Source organism: Exophiala aquamarina, assembly GCF_000709125.1.
Source record: "Exophiala aquamarina CBS 119918 chromosome Unknown aczIA-supercont1.1, whole genome shotgun sequence".
Classification (NCBI taxonomy): Eukaryota; Fungi; Ascomycota; class Eurotiomycetes; order Chaetothyriales; family Herpotrichiellaceae; genus Exophiala; species Exophiala aquamarina.
Window position 1 is genome coordinate 3287136 of NW_013550587.1, and position 15407 is coordinate 3302542.

The 15407-nt window shown below is 52.3% G+C and overlaps 5 protein-coding genes across 5 annotated transcripts; 4 read left to right on the forward strand and 1 right to left on the reverse strand.

The window, feature by feature from the left end:
- Positions 1 to 1458: 1458 nt before the first annotated feature.
- A1O9_01183 (uncharacterized protein) lies at positions 1459 to 3476 on the forward strand (the record flags this gene model as incomplete). The annotated part of the gene is made up of 4 exons (XM_013410342.1): positions 1459 to 1683; positions 1730 to 2764; positions 2825 to 3348; positions 3404 to 3476. The coding sequence occupies 4 exons, from the start codon at positions 1459 to 1461 to the stop codon at positions 3474 to 3476; spliced, it is 1857 nt and encodes a 618-aa protein (XP_013265796.1).
- A 1051-nt stretch (positions 3477 to 4527) lies between these two features.
- On the forward strand, positions 4528 to 5338 carry A1O9_01184 (peroxidase; the record flags this gene model as incomplete). The annotated part of the gene is made up of 2 exons (XM_013410343.1): positions 4528 to 4547; positions 4675 to 5338. The coding sequence occupies 2 exons, from the start codon at positions 4528 to 4530 to the stop codon at positions 5336 to 5338; spliced, it is 684 nt and encodes a 227-aa protein (XP_013265797.1).
- Positions 5339 to 6329: 991 nt separating this feature from the next.
- On the forward strand, positions 6330 to 9440 carry A1O9_01185 (uncharacterized protein; the record flags this gene model as incomplete). Its single annotated transcript, XM_013410344.1, has 1 exon — positions 6330 to 9440. The coding sequence occupies one exon, from the start codon at positions 6330 to 6332 to the stop codon at positions 9438 to 9440; it is 3111 nt and encodes a 1036-aa protein (XP_013265798.1).
- Positions 9441 to 10421: 981 nt separating this feature from the next.
- On the forward strand, positions 10422 to 12226 carry A1O9_01186 (uncharacterized protein; the record flags this gene model as incomplete). The annotated part of the gene is made up of 3 exons (XM_013410345.1): positions 10422 to 11070; positions 11154 to 11843; positions 11916 to 12226. The coding sequence occupies 3 exons, from the start codon at positions 10422 to 10424 to the stop codon at positions 12224 to 12226; spliced, it is 1650 nt and encodes a 549-aa protein (XP_013265799.1).
- Positions 12227 to 12641: 415 nt separating this feature from the next.
- A1O9_01187 (uncharacterized protein) lies at positions 12642 to 15139 on the reverse strand (the record flags this gene model as incomplete). Its single annotated transcript, XM_013410346.1, has 7 exons — positions 12642 to 13059; positions 13113 to 13443; positions 13539 to 13731; positions 13797 to 13863; positions 13941 to 14318; positions 14400 to 14778; positions 14947 to 15139. The coding sequence occupies 7 exons, from the start codon at positions 15137 to 15139 to the stop codon at positions 12642 to 12644; spliced, it is 1959 nt and encodes a 652-aa protein (XP_013265800.1).
- Between the last annotated feature and the right edge of the window lie 268 nt (positions 15140 to 15407).

Below are 15407 nucleotides of genomic sequence, written 5' to 3' on the forward strand. Positions count from 1 at the left end.
CGGAGGACCGGGGACCTACCTGAATAGATATGCATTTTTTAGTGGCTCAGTATCACGATCTCGACACGCGTTATCTTGCTCTTGTGGATACAAGATACAAATGCAGGGTGAAATGTATCATCAGCAAAGACAAAATGCTGTTGGTGCGGCTAGAATGGATGGACGTTGCCAGCAACCAACCAGCCAGCCGATATATGCAACGTTCCCTTCTTCAAGCACCGGGAGAAAGCAAAAGACGCACAAAATTGGAGCATGCGAGTTCCACAGGATGGAGCAGTGGGAAAGACATGGTGCGGGCCACCTGGTGGCCGGTTCAGTTAATTCGGTGGTGCTCATGGGCCCGGCATGTGTTATTGTTTGTTGGTTCGTCGCTCTCGAGTCGAGAAGCTGAAGCTGAAACCGAGAGGAGTCAGCTTGCCATCAAAAGAGGGCTTAGTAACAGCCACAGCCGTTGGCCATGTGGTATTGACCCGCGAGGCACGGGCAAAAGGACCAGTTGAAATTTTCACCGAAAAACAACGACAAGCGTTGTCTAGATTGTCATTGGGCTGATAAGGATACGGAAAGGGGAGGGTGGCATTTACAGAAAATGGTTTGTGTTTTGTTGGTGTCACCGATCAAAAGGGATGGTAGAAGCGGTGCTTGGCGGCACAGCCCCCAAGCCCCGCCCGAGGGTGCCGCTTAAGCTTAAAGGCACTTACCTAACTCGCCAGTGAGCCAGCTAAGCTTTCTTCGTCTTTAACTGTGGCATGGTGCCTGTGGCGGTCGTGCTGCCCCCATCGAGACTGTCTTGCCTCCCCTACAACAACCCTCCACCTGGAGTCTGGCAATACCTTGGCTTCAACAATATCGGTAGGTTTTCTGTGGTCTCAGACATGTCGGTGCTTAAACCCTATCCCGCCTATTTTTGGCCACGGTGTCTTGGTCCGCGTGGCACCATTCACCCCCTTTCCTGCCCTCTAAAGCTGATGAGCGTTCCTCTATCTCTTGAATCAACCGTCAGCATGGCCGAATTCCCCAGCCTTGAAAATGTTTGCAATGCGTTGTGTCCCTCAGCTCAGAATCGGCCGTCTGGGACCACCTGACTTGAAGTGACTTTATGACTTTGATTCTCTACGAACTGACGAAAACTTCCCTCTCCCCGAAATGGGGTTACATGTACAGGGCGGGGTTCCTAAGAATGAACACTCCTGGCATACAACATATGTGTATGGCGAGAACGCCCTGAAATCACCCATACATGTGGGCAACAACTGACCCGATTGGAAGCACCCCGCAGATATTGGCCCTCGGGCTCTTGATGTTGCTGATGCGGGGAGAGCATATGTAGATGCCCACGGAAATCCTAAACACAAGGTATACAAGGTAGGTCCTGCAATATGGAGGTCATCTCCCTTGATAAAACTTCTCCGTTGACAAGTATCCATTCTGTCTGAGCAAATTTTCTTTCGGTTCAACATGGCGGCTACCAATGGCGCCAACCGCACTTCCAATGCCCTGGTTTCTGTTGATGAATTGACCTCACAGGATTACGATTTCATTGTCGTTGGCGGTGGAACCGCTGGTCTTGTGGTCGCCGCTCGGCTCACCGAGGATCCAAACATTGCTGTTGCCGTCTTAGAAGCAGGCCAGAATCGGATGGACGACAAGAATGTGTCCACTCCTTCTCTCTATCCAACAATGGTAGGTACATGAGGACTGGTGCTCCTTTAAATCCGCTAATGAACAGATTGGCCGGCCTGATTACGATTGGTGTATGGCAAGTATTCCTCAACCAAATGCCGGCAACAAAGTCTACTCCATGCCACGAGGTAAACTCCTTGGAGGATCCTCCGGCATTAACTACCTCATGTATGTGAGAGGCAGCAAAGCAGACTATGACGCCAATTGGGAGTCGATGGATGGCTGCGCTGGTTGGGGGTGGTCCGGGATGGCGCCATACTTTCGCAAACATCACACCATCGATCGCACTGATTCCAGCGCAAAGAAGCCTATGTTCATGCCAGCCACCGAATCGGAGGAGTATCATAGCAAGGACGGACCGATCCATACCAGCTTCAATGACTGGTATATGCCGCTGGAAGAAGACTTTGCAAATGCCGCCTACGAATTGACTGGGGGGGACCGAATTACAACAGCCTATCAAGGCGATCACCATGGCTTTTACTCCAGTCTTGGCGCTGTGAACCGTTCTGATGACTATGGTAAGAGGTCATACGCTGCCACTGGGTATCTTCGTCCCAACCTAGGCCGACCCAATCTCAAGGTCTTGACCGAAGCACAGGCCACGAAAATTCTCCTGGATGGCACAGTTGCTAAAGGGGTTGAGTTCGTTCACAAGGGCAAGAAATACAGCTTAAATGCTACCCGTGAGGTCATCTTATCTACCGGAGTTATTCAGAGTCCCCAACTACTCGAGCTTTCTGGCATTGGAGATCCCGACGTCTTACAGGCCGCTGGCGTCGATGTCATTGTTGAAAATAAAGGGGTAGGTGCTAATTTCCAAGACCATGTTCTCGGAGGAGTCCTCTACGACTTGAAACCGGGAGTTGAATCTATGGACGCTCTACATGAGGAGGAGTTCCTGAAAGCGCAACAAGCTATCTATGACAAGACCGGGAATGGCATGTTTGGCAATCCTGGTATGGCCATGGGCTTTATATCCTATGCGCAAATAGCCACCCCTGAAGAGCTCGAAGCTACCATCAAGGAAATAAAAACGAATTCTTTGGCTAAGTCTGCCTTCGAGAAGGCGCAAGAGAGAGTCAGTCACCCTTATCCCATGGACAGCATATTCGGAGCCCGTTGCCTAATCCACCTCTAGGTTATCGTCGATCAGCTCAGCAATCCAGGCTTCAGCAACCTGCAAACCTTCTGTATACCATGTCGCCTCGATGTGGCAAAAGGCTCTGACCAGACACAATTTTTCGGAGCGCCGCCTAAAGGGAAACAACAGGTGTCCCTGTTGATTTGTCTCGAACACCCTCTCTCCAGGGGAACCGTGCACATCAAGAATGCCGACCCACTGGCTCCCCCGGAGATCGACCCGGGGTATTTCCGAAACGAAGTCGATGCGAAGATCCTCGCGGCCGGCGTGAAATGGATAGATCAGGTAGCGAGGCATCCTCTCGTCGCGAAATCCCTCGATACTCGTGAATTGCCACCCAAGAATGCGAGTCTCGATTCCGAAGCAGAGCGGATCGAGTATGTAAAGAACCATATTAGCACGCAATATCACCTGATAGGCACCTGTGCGTTAGGACAAGTGGTCGACAATGAGCTGAAGGTCAAGGGTGTGCAGAATTTGAGAGTGGTGGATGCATCTATTTTCCCTGGTCATGTTTCAGGGTCAGTGCTGACCGTGCCCCCACAACTAATTGTGTATGCCTAACCAACGTTCTAGGAATATAATGGCCACGACGTACGCCGTTGGCGAAAAGGGAGCTGACTTGATCAAAAAGGATATCAAAGCTTGAGCAGTCCAGTGTTTCCTGATGACGCTGGGCGCTGTACAGTGTTTTTCACGTGACTCGCTTGACAAGCCTGAAGTTGGGGGGCTGGTCTACCCTTTCATCCCCTCATACTGCTACGTAATAATAACATTGCGAGTGGCAGATTGAATGAATCAGCTCACATCATCTTGGAGTCGTAGAGAGGGCCGTGTTCAACAGCCATGTTTTCGTGTTCATTACTAAGGAGGCAACCGTTGAAAATGACTTGTTCCAAGTAATCCGAAAAGTGAAGTTTGATTGCTTTGACTTTCAGCCACCTCGTATGGGTGCAAGCTAACTAAATCCTAATTATAGGGGGCTACATAGGGACAGATATATTTCGCTCGACAGCGTTTTATCCCGCTGAACGCAATGAAGTGAAGTCAGTCGGTACCTTTCCGTGTGCAGAGTACCTACTAGACTTGGATTGGTGTGATTCTCGAGGCCCCGGGTGTTACAACTACTAAGGATAGTTTCAGGAGAGTCTAAAGCTAGTAAGAAAGTCCTCAGTTTATCTATCATCTTTTAGAGACCATGAGATTCGGCATGGGAGCTTCAGTCGCGTGCCCAGGAATACTACTGTTGAGCAAGATAATTTCCTGTCGAGCGAAATAGCGCTACTATACTGGGGCCCCGCCCCCCATGGCCGCTTTAGAGATAACCGTTCAAACAGGCTAGGGCGTCTTGGCTAAAATCCAACGTTGATAGTCGATGGCGTGCTCATCCAAGACTCATTCTGCCCTCCAACAATTGGTAAATGCTGGTTTCTGCTGATGCAATATGGAGACAGCCCACTTGTCCATGCGCCGGGCAAAGCATGATGCCTCAATTGAGGGCGCTCTGCCCGCAGGGATCTCCCGAGGAGCCCTTGAAAAAGATTTGTCGTCTTCGCCGCCCTCCCTTGGTTCCATCCGCGTAAATAAAGCCCTCCCCCACACCACGAGCTTTTCCACCTGCGATCAGTTGATCATCTCACCTCTGTACTCTCACCAGAACCCTCCCTTTAGGACCGACAACTCTACACAATCAAGGCAAAATGACTGACCGTCCAGAACCGTAAGTTGCTCTCCCCATGTGATGGCAATCTCCTCTCATGAACAACGCTGGCTCGTCAAGCCTACGCTCTATCCTCAATTAGTCTTCAATTCTGATGACGAACTGTGCTGACTATACTCTAATACAGCCTCCGCCTCGGCTCCGTCGCGCCAAACTTCAAGGCCGACACCACCAAAGGCCCCATTGACTTCCACGAGTTCATCGGCAACAACTGGGTCGTCCTTTTCTCCCACCCCGAAGACTATACCCCAGTCTGCACCACCGAACTGGGTGCGTTTGCCAAGTTGGAGCCAGAATTCGCAAAACGAGGTGTCAAGTTGATTGGTCTGTCTGCAAACACCATTGAGAGCCACGGCGGCTGGATCAAGGACATCAATGAGATCAGTGGCAGTGACTTGCAATTCCCGATCATTGGAGACAAACAGAGACAGGTTGCCCTTCTCTACGACATGCTTGACCACCAAGATGCCACCAACGTTGACTCCAAGGGAATCGCCTTTACAATTCGGTCTGTCTTCGTGATCGACCCAGCCAAGAAGATCCGAACCATCCTCTCCTATCCAGCTTCCACTGGCAGAAACTCCGCCGAAGTGCTCAGAATTGTAGACTCTCTACAGACGGGTGACAAGTGGAAGGTCACTACCCCCATCAACTGGGTCCCCGGTGACGATGTCATTGTCGCACCTCCCGTCAAGACTGAGGACGCACAAAAGTTGTGGCCCGAGATGAAAATCATCAGGCCCTACCTACGAACAACTCCTCTTCCCAAGGAGAAGACGTCAGCCGCCTAAGGGGATTTTGAAGGACGGTTCCGATTGTGGCGTCATGATTATAGCAGAAGCTGTCCGCTCTCAGAGAAGTGGTCTAGTGGAATTAATACCCCGCCAAACACGAAATAGTAACATGCAAATCAAATCCAAATTAGCCAAGTACCACGCACGCCAACGGGCGGCGCGTATTGTCGCACACATGGCGCTTAATGGTCATGTATTCGTCCTCGCTATGACCAGGCTGACAGTGCCTAAGCCATAAATGATGATCAAGGCCACCTCGGCCACCTGGACGTGAATGACCTCAAGTCCTCTCGACCGCAAGCTGGAAAGGAACTCCGCACCGCGTGCAGTAATAAGATCCTTGAACCCTGCCACTTCTGCGGAATGAGTGGCTCCCATTGCATCGTCTGTCAAGGAGCCGGCTTGGCGTTGATCTGGCCACAGAACTTCATCTGACTTTGTCTGGATCATGCACGATCAACTTGCTACACAAAACCGCCAGGACTCCTGTTCGATCCTCTCTTCTGCCGCAAGCGTGGTACAAATTGCACTTCGCTCTCTTTGCAGTTCTCTTGAATCGTATTTGTGAGGCTCACACACCCGGGAGTTGACTGCTAGTTTGACGTCTTTCTTCCTGACTCCCCTTTTTTTGACGTCCGCCAAAGTCGCACGGGGCAGCACCCACCCCTCCACAAAAGGCGGCGTAGTTCCGAGACAAGTTCTTTGTTCATCGGTAAGTTTTGATACCTTTTTCTTTGCAACAGTCTGCAGTGCTCCTCGATGGTATTGCCAACCAGGCTGCCTGCAGCGTGCTGTGATCGGAGGAAGCCAACTGTAGTGTTCCCCTGATGTCGGAACCTATCTGGAGATAAGAGCATGTCAATATGTCTTGCCTTGAAGATTGTCAATTCCTGCGTCTCTGGCATGGTCCGCATTCTGGCGATCAAATCATCCTCCTCCTCGAGTCTCCGAACAAACCACAAGGGACGCCAGCGGCAACTTTGCTAACATGAAGGCTAGATTTCGACGCAAAAGCTCCGCCAAGGAGGAGTCAAAGCCTGGACAAGCCGGTGTCAGCTTTCTGAGTTCGCACCTGGAACCGCCTTCACCAGAGGAATTGAATTGGCCACCAACTCCGCCTTCAGTCACCGAAGGGCAGCGCAAGTCCAGTTTGACCAGTCTTTTTTCTATCTGGTCCAATCCGTCTTCGTCTGCTGTAATTGAGGCCAAATCCCCCGGTATCAAGCCACGGCACATCCCGATTGACATATCCAAATATCAGACACCAACCTTATCCACGTACGAATCTTCTGTAGGGCATGCTACGAAGACAACGAATTCGACACGACAGCCACGCCATGTGCCTATAATAATCCCAGAATTTGCTCAACCTTTCTCCCGCGAAATTACCAAACCACCTGACTCCGACAAAGACAGACTCAGCAATATCTCGCCTGTCTCACCTCTGACATCACAGCGTGACGGTGACGACAGGAACCTAGAAAACTCGGATGTGAAGGAGGCCACTTCCAGCCCGGCCTCGTCTGAGATCGATGTAAATGCATTTCCCATCCCGAATAATTTGAAGGCAACAATGAACAACAGCCAAGTGAGCTTGGTTGCCTCGGAAGCAAGTAACGAAGGCGTCAATAATTCGGCCCACCCGGCTCACCAGCTTAATGGCAGTGGTGGCAACATTGGTATATCACCAGGAGTTCCACCGTCAGGCACAGCTCCTACCAATTTGTCGGGCCTAGTTTGCAATGTGCACAGAACCACAGGTGAGGAGCCTCATGCGTTGGTGGGAGCCACCACGACGATTTTGGGAGATAGATTGTATGTTTTTGGTGGTCGATTACACTCACGAACAAGACCGCAACTAACCTCAGATCTCTTTGAACTGGATCTGATCAAGAGACACTGGGTCAAAGTTGATGCCATTGGCGATGTCCCTCCCCCACGCTATTTTCACAGTGTGTGTGCTCTTGGAGACATGAAGTTAGTATGTTATGGCGGCATGTCCCCTGCAGTGCACAGTCGAACCGGCGGTGGTGCACATGCAGAGTCTCAGCCCGAGGTGGTTGTAATGTCTGACATACACGTTTTTGATGTCCCGACCCGAACATGGACTTTGATTGCCACTGCGGACAACCCCCAAGGACGATATGCCCATTGTGCCGCGATCCTACCTTCTTCCGCTGCCTTTACCTCGGCCAATGCACCGTTGTCCGCTATTCAACACAATCCGCCCTCATCAGATCCCCACTCTGGCACGTTGGGAGTACAGCTCGACGGTAGTGGAGGCGCAGAGATGATTGTGGTTGGGGGTCAGGACAGCAGTAATAACTACATTGAACAGATAAGTGTTTTTAACTTGCGAAGCCTGAAGTGGACGAACACTACCTCATGGGATCGCAAGTGTGGAGCGTATAAGAGCATGGTGGCACCGATGCCTGGGATCTCGGCAGAATTGATCGGGAGGGGCATCCCACTTAACGATGCTCAATCTCAAAGAATGAGCTCACGACCTGGTACTTCGATGTTGATCTATTCGAACTACAATTTCCTCGACGTCAAGTTGGAGCTGCAGATCCGAATGCCAGATGGCTCGTTGGTAGAAAAGCACATGACAGGCTCAGTATCTCCCCCCGGGCTCAGGTTTCCGAACGGAGGGATTATTGATGGCCATTTTGTTGTGAGTGGGACTTATCTCACATCATCAAAACATGAGTATGCTTTGTGGGCGCTTGATCTCAAGACTCTCACTTGGGCACGCATCGACACGAACGGCTCCATATTTTCGCAGGGTAGCTGGAACCGAGGGATTCTCTGGAATCGCAGAAACACCTTCGTGATCTTGGGCCACCGGAAACGAAGCCTTGTGGATGATTACAACCACCGACGCATCAACTTCAGTCATGTTTCTATGGTGGAACTCGAGGCATTCGGACTTTACGATAACCCACGGAAACTCTCCCCGACTTCTGGATACGTCTCAGTTTCTTCCCCAGCTGTGCCAGCGTCACTACAGGCATCGCTGCCCACTCAATCAGCCGGTGGCCGCCCTTTCTCCAGTATGGCGGAACAACTCGGCCAAGCAGCATTGAGCTTAGGCGAACTTGCCGATATGGAAATCGTGGCATTGGGAGGCGAGAAGATCCCGTGCAATTCGTACCTTCTTTCACGACGTTGGGGCCCTTTTTTCAATCAGCTGCTACTTGAATCAGCAACTACACATGAAAGTGCAAGCATGTCGGATGCTGCTACCTTGCGACCCAACGCCCGGGTCCAAGCAAGCCGGAATTCATCGGTAACTATTACCCCCAGTGCAGCAAATGGACTTGCACTGTCTGCTGCTGGAGCCAGTGCAGATGGAATCCTGGACCCGCAAAGATCTTTAAGCAGGTCGACCACGAGGACTCTAGTTGAGCTTCCAAATCCAACTTCGGTGCCAGCATCCATCCGACCGAGGTCGCTATATTTGCCGCATATGGCACCGACGATCCAACTGTTACTTCACTTTCTTTACACTTCGTCTCTCCCACCAGCAGGGTCGTCTTTGTGTACACCCCACACATTGTGCTCCCTTCTACAAATGGCTCGGCCCTACCAGATTGATGGATTACTCGAAGCAACGGTGGAGCGATTACACGAGGTCCTGGATGGCCGCAACTCGGCGGCGGTGTTTAATGCGGCAGCAATGGCAGCCGGCGGCGGGCGAGGCCTTGTAGGTGCGGCTGGCGGGACTCTTGCAGCGCTAGGCCGACGCGAGAGCGAAGCTACGACGATTGGAGACCAGACGTTAGCTTCCAAGACATCAGGTTTAGCATTGGGATCGAACCAAGAGGAAAGTAAAAGAAGAGGGCACCAAAAGTCGAACTCTGTGGATTCCGCATCGACGGCCACGTCTGCATCGACATCGACCGATATTTCTCAGACGGACAACGAGACGTCACCCAACGACGAGAATGCAGACCCAAGCGGGCGGGCAGATCGAGAGGCACGCGAGAAGTGGACAGGTGGCCTCAGCTCTGTGATTGGGCTTCAGAAACGGGGATTGAGGGGCCTCATGGAAGGGCGAAGGCTCAGGGAACGAGCAAACACTGGAGGAGGTGAATGAAATGACGAACGAGTGTGATGGTTTGATGCTTGACCAGCGGCTTCTGGACTGCTGGAGGGTCTAGTTTATGATTCACGTAGTACTGCATGTGCTAAACGAAGTATGGGACAACAAAGTCCCTCTTACCCAGGCACCTAGGATTCCTGAGTATAGAGTATAGAGTGGTTTGCAGCGATATTCGCTCCAGAGACCACGCGAACCGCGATCGCGCTGCCGCTTGTCACATGTTTGGGTAAATCGGATTCGGATTTGTTCGAGATGAAAAACATGACTGACCTTGTCTGTCACTTCGCCGTACGCCAAGAAAACCGTCATTTGATGGCCCCGTGACAAGATATCGGTATTGCCGAGTACGCTAGAGTTGGTGAATTAATTGGGTCCTTCCGTGGCAATAACTAAACACAAGGTCCACAGTGTGTCTTTGTTCTAAGTACAGACGCAGTCGATTGACATAACATTAGGTGCCGCCTCAATTATCTGGAGCAGAGCGAGAGAATCGTTTGTCCTGACGGGGCAGTTTACTTAGGAATCAGGAGTGCTTTTCAAAAAAAGATGCTTTATGAGAAGTCCGCTGCTCCAATCCATAATAATGTCAAAGTAAACCCACTTTTTATTGGGTCTAACTCCGAACACTCTCACCCACGGCACAATGTAGTCAGAGTCGTCCCATGGTCAGACATTCGCATCTGCAGTGAACACGACGCAAATGTAACAGACCAATGATGTGCTTTGATCGCGGATCCGTACTCCGCGAGCAGAAGCCGACTTGGCCGGCCCATGCCAAAGGCGAAGATTTTGATAACTCCGTAGATAATGCCGCGGACTTTTGTTCCTCGCCAATATCGCAAGGCTGAAACTCCGAGCCCAACCTTCTGAGGTGAAGTATATAACCGTGAGCACGATTGTCTACTCGCTATGACAAGATGGCCAGGCAGAAAACATCTGCGGTTTTTCTGTCCTTCCTGTCCTTCCCTTCTCATCATGGGGCCCCTTCCCGAACGCACCGTCTCCGACCACGTCCCTCAGCGAGTCAAGGGCTCCTCCGGACGCATGTCCTGGATGCGATCTCTTCTGCCCCGCACGCGCCTCGACGATGATGTCTGCCACCAGAGCTACACCGGCAAGGGCACACCCGACGACCCCTACATTGTCGACTACCTGCACAACGACCCGCAAGACGCGATGAACTTTTCCAAGGGGAGGAAATGGGCCATTGCCGTTCTCCAGTCCCTGTCCACGTTTGCAGTGACCTTTGCCAGCTCAGTGTATGCCAGCGGCATCCAAGGCATCCAGCAGCGCTTTGACGTGTCCAGGGAGGTGGCCACGCTGGGCCTGTCGCTCTTCGTGCTGGGCTTCGCCGTGGGACCGCTGATCTGGGCGCCTCTGTCGGAGGTGTACGGGCGCAGGTCCATCTTTGTGGTTTCGTTCACGGCGTACACAGCCTTCAGCGTGGCGGCGGCGTGCGCGCCCAACATCGGTGCCTTGCTGGTTCTTCGCTTCTTTGCGAGCGCATTTGGGTCGTCGTCGATGACGAACGTCGGCGGTGTCATTGCCGACATGTTCAGCAAGGCGGAGCGCGGAATGGCGACGGGATTGTTTGTCACGGCTCCCTTTCTGGGCCCTGCTCTTGGTAGGTGCCGGATCTTCTTCCACCTGCCCCTGTTGGCTTGCCCTTGTGCACTTGCTGAATCTGATCACTTTTTCTGCTTCCAGGGCCCATTGCCGGTGGGTTTCTTGGTGAGACCGGGGGCTGGCGCTGGATTCTCGGTCTGATCGCCATACTGGCGGGCGTGGTCTGGATTCCCGCGACGCTGACCACCCGCGAAACATACGCCCCGTTTAGTCTGCGACGTCGAGCCACGGCCCTCTCGCGCATCACAGGAAGCGTGTATGTGTCCCGCCTCGATGCGGGAAAGCCGCCCAAGACACTCTCGCAGGAGCTCTCGGTCTCTTTCACGCGGCCCTGGCTCCTTCTGTTCCGCGAACCCATTGTCTTGCTGACATCACTGTACATCTCTATCGTCTACGGCACACTGTACATGTTCTTTGCCGGGTTCCCCATCGTCTTCCAATATACTCGAGGCTGGAGCCAGGCCACTGCCGGACTTCCGTTTATCGGCGTCGCCGTTGGCGTGTGTCTTGCCACGCTGGCGGCCGGCGTGGACAATAAGCGCTACGTGCGCCTGTGCGTGGCGGCCGAAGCAGATGGCTGCGCAGTCGAGCCAGAAGCCAGACTGCGCACGGCAATGGCAGGCTCCATCGTCCTCCCGATTGGACTATTCCTGTTTGCGTGGACGACGTATCCGTCGTTGCACTGGATTCTGCCCATTACCGGCGCTATGTTCTTCTCATGTGGACTGGTCATGGTTTTCATCTCGCTGATGAGCTATCTGGTCGACTCCTGTACGTTCTTGATCCTTGCTTCGTGGTCCTCTGCGAGACGGCAGTAAATGCATCATGCTCACCTGTGTACAGATGTCGTCTATGCTGCTTCTGTGCTGGCGGCCAACTCGGTGCTTCGGTCCTTGTTCGGTACCGCGTTTCCGCTGTTCACCACCCAGATGTACGAGAAGCTCGGAAATCAATGGGCGAGCTCCATCCCCGCGTTCCTGGCTCTTGGGTGCCTGCCTTTCCCGTTTCTGTTCCAGAAGTACGGCCGGCAGATGCGCTCCAAGTGCAAGTATGCTTCCGAAGCAGCAAAGGTGCTGGAGATGATGCGTCGTCCGCATGTCGTCGTGGTTGGAGGTGAGCCAAATAGTTATAGGCCAGATATCGAGGCTGAATAGGTCTTTTGGTGGGCGCTGGTCCCAACGGTATTCTTGGCCCTCCGTAATACCGTATACGTACTGAGGCGCCGGCGTGGGAGTTTGAGAGATAGATGGAAAGTATGCAAGGTGTGGATTCGTCTTGATAGTATAGATAGGCTTGCTTCTTTTGGGTACTGTTTCTTTTGAACGTTTTCTTCCCAAATAATAGAGGCGACGGACTTAGGTCGATTGGACGTGCGCTACCCGCCGAAATATTTCTCATCTTGTCCTATGAGGAACAAGATGGCCACTGTAGTGGCCTAGGCCGTATTCTTGCAGCTGAACGACGGGAAACCGAGAGGATAAATCGACAAGCTCAGTGTGCGAATAGTGCCCCATACGGCTAACATGGCCCAAGATAATGCATGTGCCTCGACGCCACCGGTTCTTCGTGTCAATATCGACCAGCAAAATCCAGTTGTCCAATCTGCCACTCGTCCAGGAAATCAAATCCTAGGCAATCCACATCGAGCGACGGATTATTCTCCCACTGTGTGTGCGGCGAAGCGTCCGCATCCGCCATGCTGCTGTCTTGTGACTGCGACTGCGTAGGTACTTGACTGAGAATATTGGACGGAACCAAGTACAGATTTTTCTTGGAAAGAATCTCCTCGAATACCGGCAGCGCTCTTTTCAGGGCGGGTATTTCTTTCCCCTGGGTGAGAAGAAGCATTGTCTGGCTGATGGATATCCGAGCCATGGAACGGACGAGGTCTGTCTCCAGTGGATCGAGGGCCGATTCGATGTGTAGAGCGAGCAGCGCAGTTATCGTGGTTACGCTGACAAGGCCAATGTTAGTCCGACTCCCATTGCTGGGTTCTGTAGAGTATGGTTGAAAAAACAGGAGGAAACGAACGGTACCTACAAAGACATAGGAAAGTCCTGAAGCTTTCCACTCGCCAACACCCTCATGGTAATCGTGTCCAGCTCCAGAATGGCGGACCGAAGCCGCTGTTTGGCCCACTCGCTCCAATTCGCATGTCCGGACTGCTGCAAATGGCCCCGTATCAGACGACACAAGACGACCTCAAACCTGTAGCTCACAGCTTGTATATTCAGATAGTACACGTCAGATCCAGTATTTCCACCCACGTGCATCTTGGCCGCGAGAGACTTCCGCCACGCATCGAGTGGGTGCATCATTTGGCGAGGATCCTGCTGTGGCTTGGTTGCCACAATTGACAAAAACTGTCCGACTAAACAGAGTTAGTCACGCTTGGAGCATCAGCTACAGATTGAAAATCAGGGGAAGAGGAATAAGAACAAAGAATCGAATAGAACCAACACGCACATATTCGAGACAACTCGCAGTAGACAACAGGCAAGACATTTTGCTGAATCGTGACTGCCGATAGCAGGCCGGATGATGCTCCCGAGACATCCTCTGCCTCCCAGTCATCTTCCGTCCTAGGCTTTATCGCGGAGGTGTTTTCGAGTAATCGCGAGCGTCTGGGATTAGCCAAGACGTGGAAAATGTCTAAAAACTACGCAGCTATAGTAAGCGTAAAGCAGGAAGAACAGAACACGGTGAGGGAGAAGAGGGACGTACGTAGAGAGCCCACCAGATCCTCCGGTACAACTTTAAGACTGTGCGGGGTTTGTTCTCTCGGACACATCTGTCGGAGAGTTCATAGGCAGTTAGTGCCCGCAATCCATGTCTCCGGTGTCACAATCCAGGGGTAGGGAAACATACGTGTTGCGTAGGTCAAGCTTGGTGGCTAGACAGATCGCGTTGTGGAACCAGTAGCCAAAGTCCCGGTCGGTGGGGTGGTCGAGAATCACCATGCACAGAATGAGAGATCCCTGCAGCATCAACAACGGGTCACCCTCGACGGCAAAGTCGTGGAGCAGCTTGGCCTTGGAGAAGAACGACTCTTGTGCGGCCGAGCGGCTGGCAAAGCCGCAGGCGGATAGCACGTCTGCTGGAGCATGGAGGCAGGCTGGTGTCAAGATAACGCGGAGCAGGAACAACGAGCAGTCGCCGGATTGATAGCCGCGAATGAAATCAGCTCTGTTGATCACAGGAGCAAAGGGGTAGACGTGGTCAAAGTAGGTCTTAACGAGGGCGTCTCTGTTGTTTCTGTCAGTAGAGTGAACCCTGAAGACGGAGACCCGAAGAAAATGGGCGATGGAGGATTCGAGTTTGTCTCACAAGTGGCGCGGAGGAGGTAGATCAAAAACACCCTTCTTGGCCAGGTATTCATTGTCACTGTCGTCCAATTGGGGCAGCTTGGTCCTTAAACAGTTCCTGCGAGTAAAATTGTCTCCCTGACTTGGACCGTAAGGGGTACTGGAAGTGGTTTGGGGTCGACTGGATTCTATAGTTTCTTCCACGGCGTCGGCTAGGATGTGGAGGTAGAGTAGATCTGGCTCAGCTTGACGTGAGCTTTGGCAGTCCAAGACGTCGGATGTGGAAGGTTGCTTTGATTGATTGAGACTATCTAACTGGCTACTGTTGGAAGTAGCCGCGATGCCTCTAGTCTCTGTGGTCTGGCAACGGTCAGAGACGAAAAGACGGAGAAGAGAAGCAGCTGGGCCAATGCCAATCAACTAAAGCATACTCGTACATGGCCACGGTTAGGGATCGATGAATCTTGTGCTACTTTCCTATGAGCCGCATCGACGTTAGCACGCAACTAAAGGCAGCAGGAACCATGAAGCATCCTATCAGTACCTATTATCAACTCACCTGGCCCGACCCTTACGGACCGGTAGAATACAGCCCTTGGTACACTGCCTGCTAGTACAGCTGCTGCAGGGGAGGCCAATCCCGGCGGCATCGCACTTGACCTTGCGTATGCGGCAGGGCACACATGCCTTGTTGGCTTTGCGAGGACGTTTTCCGGTTTCCCTCGCCGTCTGTGGCTCGCTATCAGAAGCAGAAGTGTTCATTGAATGAGGGGTGTTTTTTTGTAGCCTGCAATGGCGGGGACAGCCAGGGCGTAAAAGAGCATACTTGGTGGAGTGAAGGTGTTTTCCCTTATGCTGAGAGGATTCGGGCGTTTGACCTTCAGGTCCGCCCGGAAGTTTGGATATTTCCCGGAGCACTTCGGGGCGGCGGGTGATAGGTGAGAATACTTATCTACGCTAAAACGCTTAACTAAGGAAGTTCAGAGTAAACCGTGTTGTGCTAAGTACACTAGTATTTAGTGCTATGCTA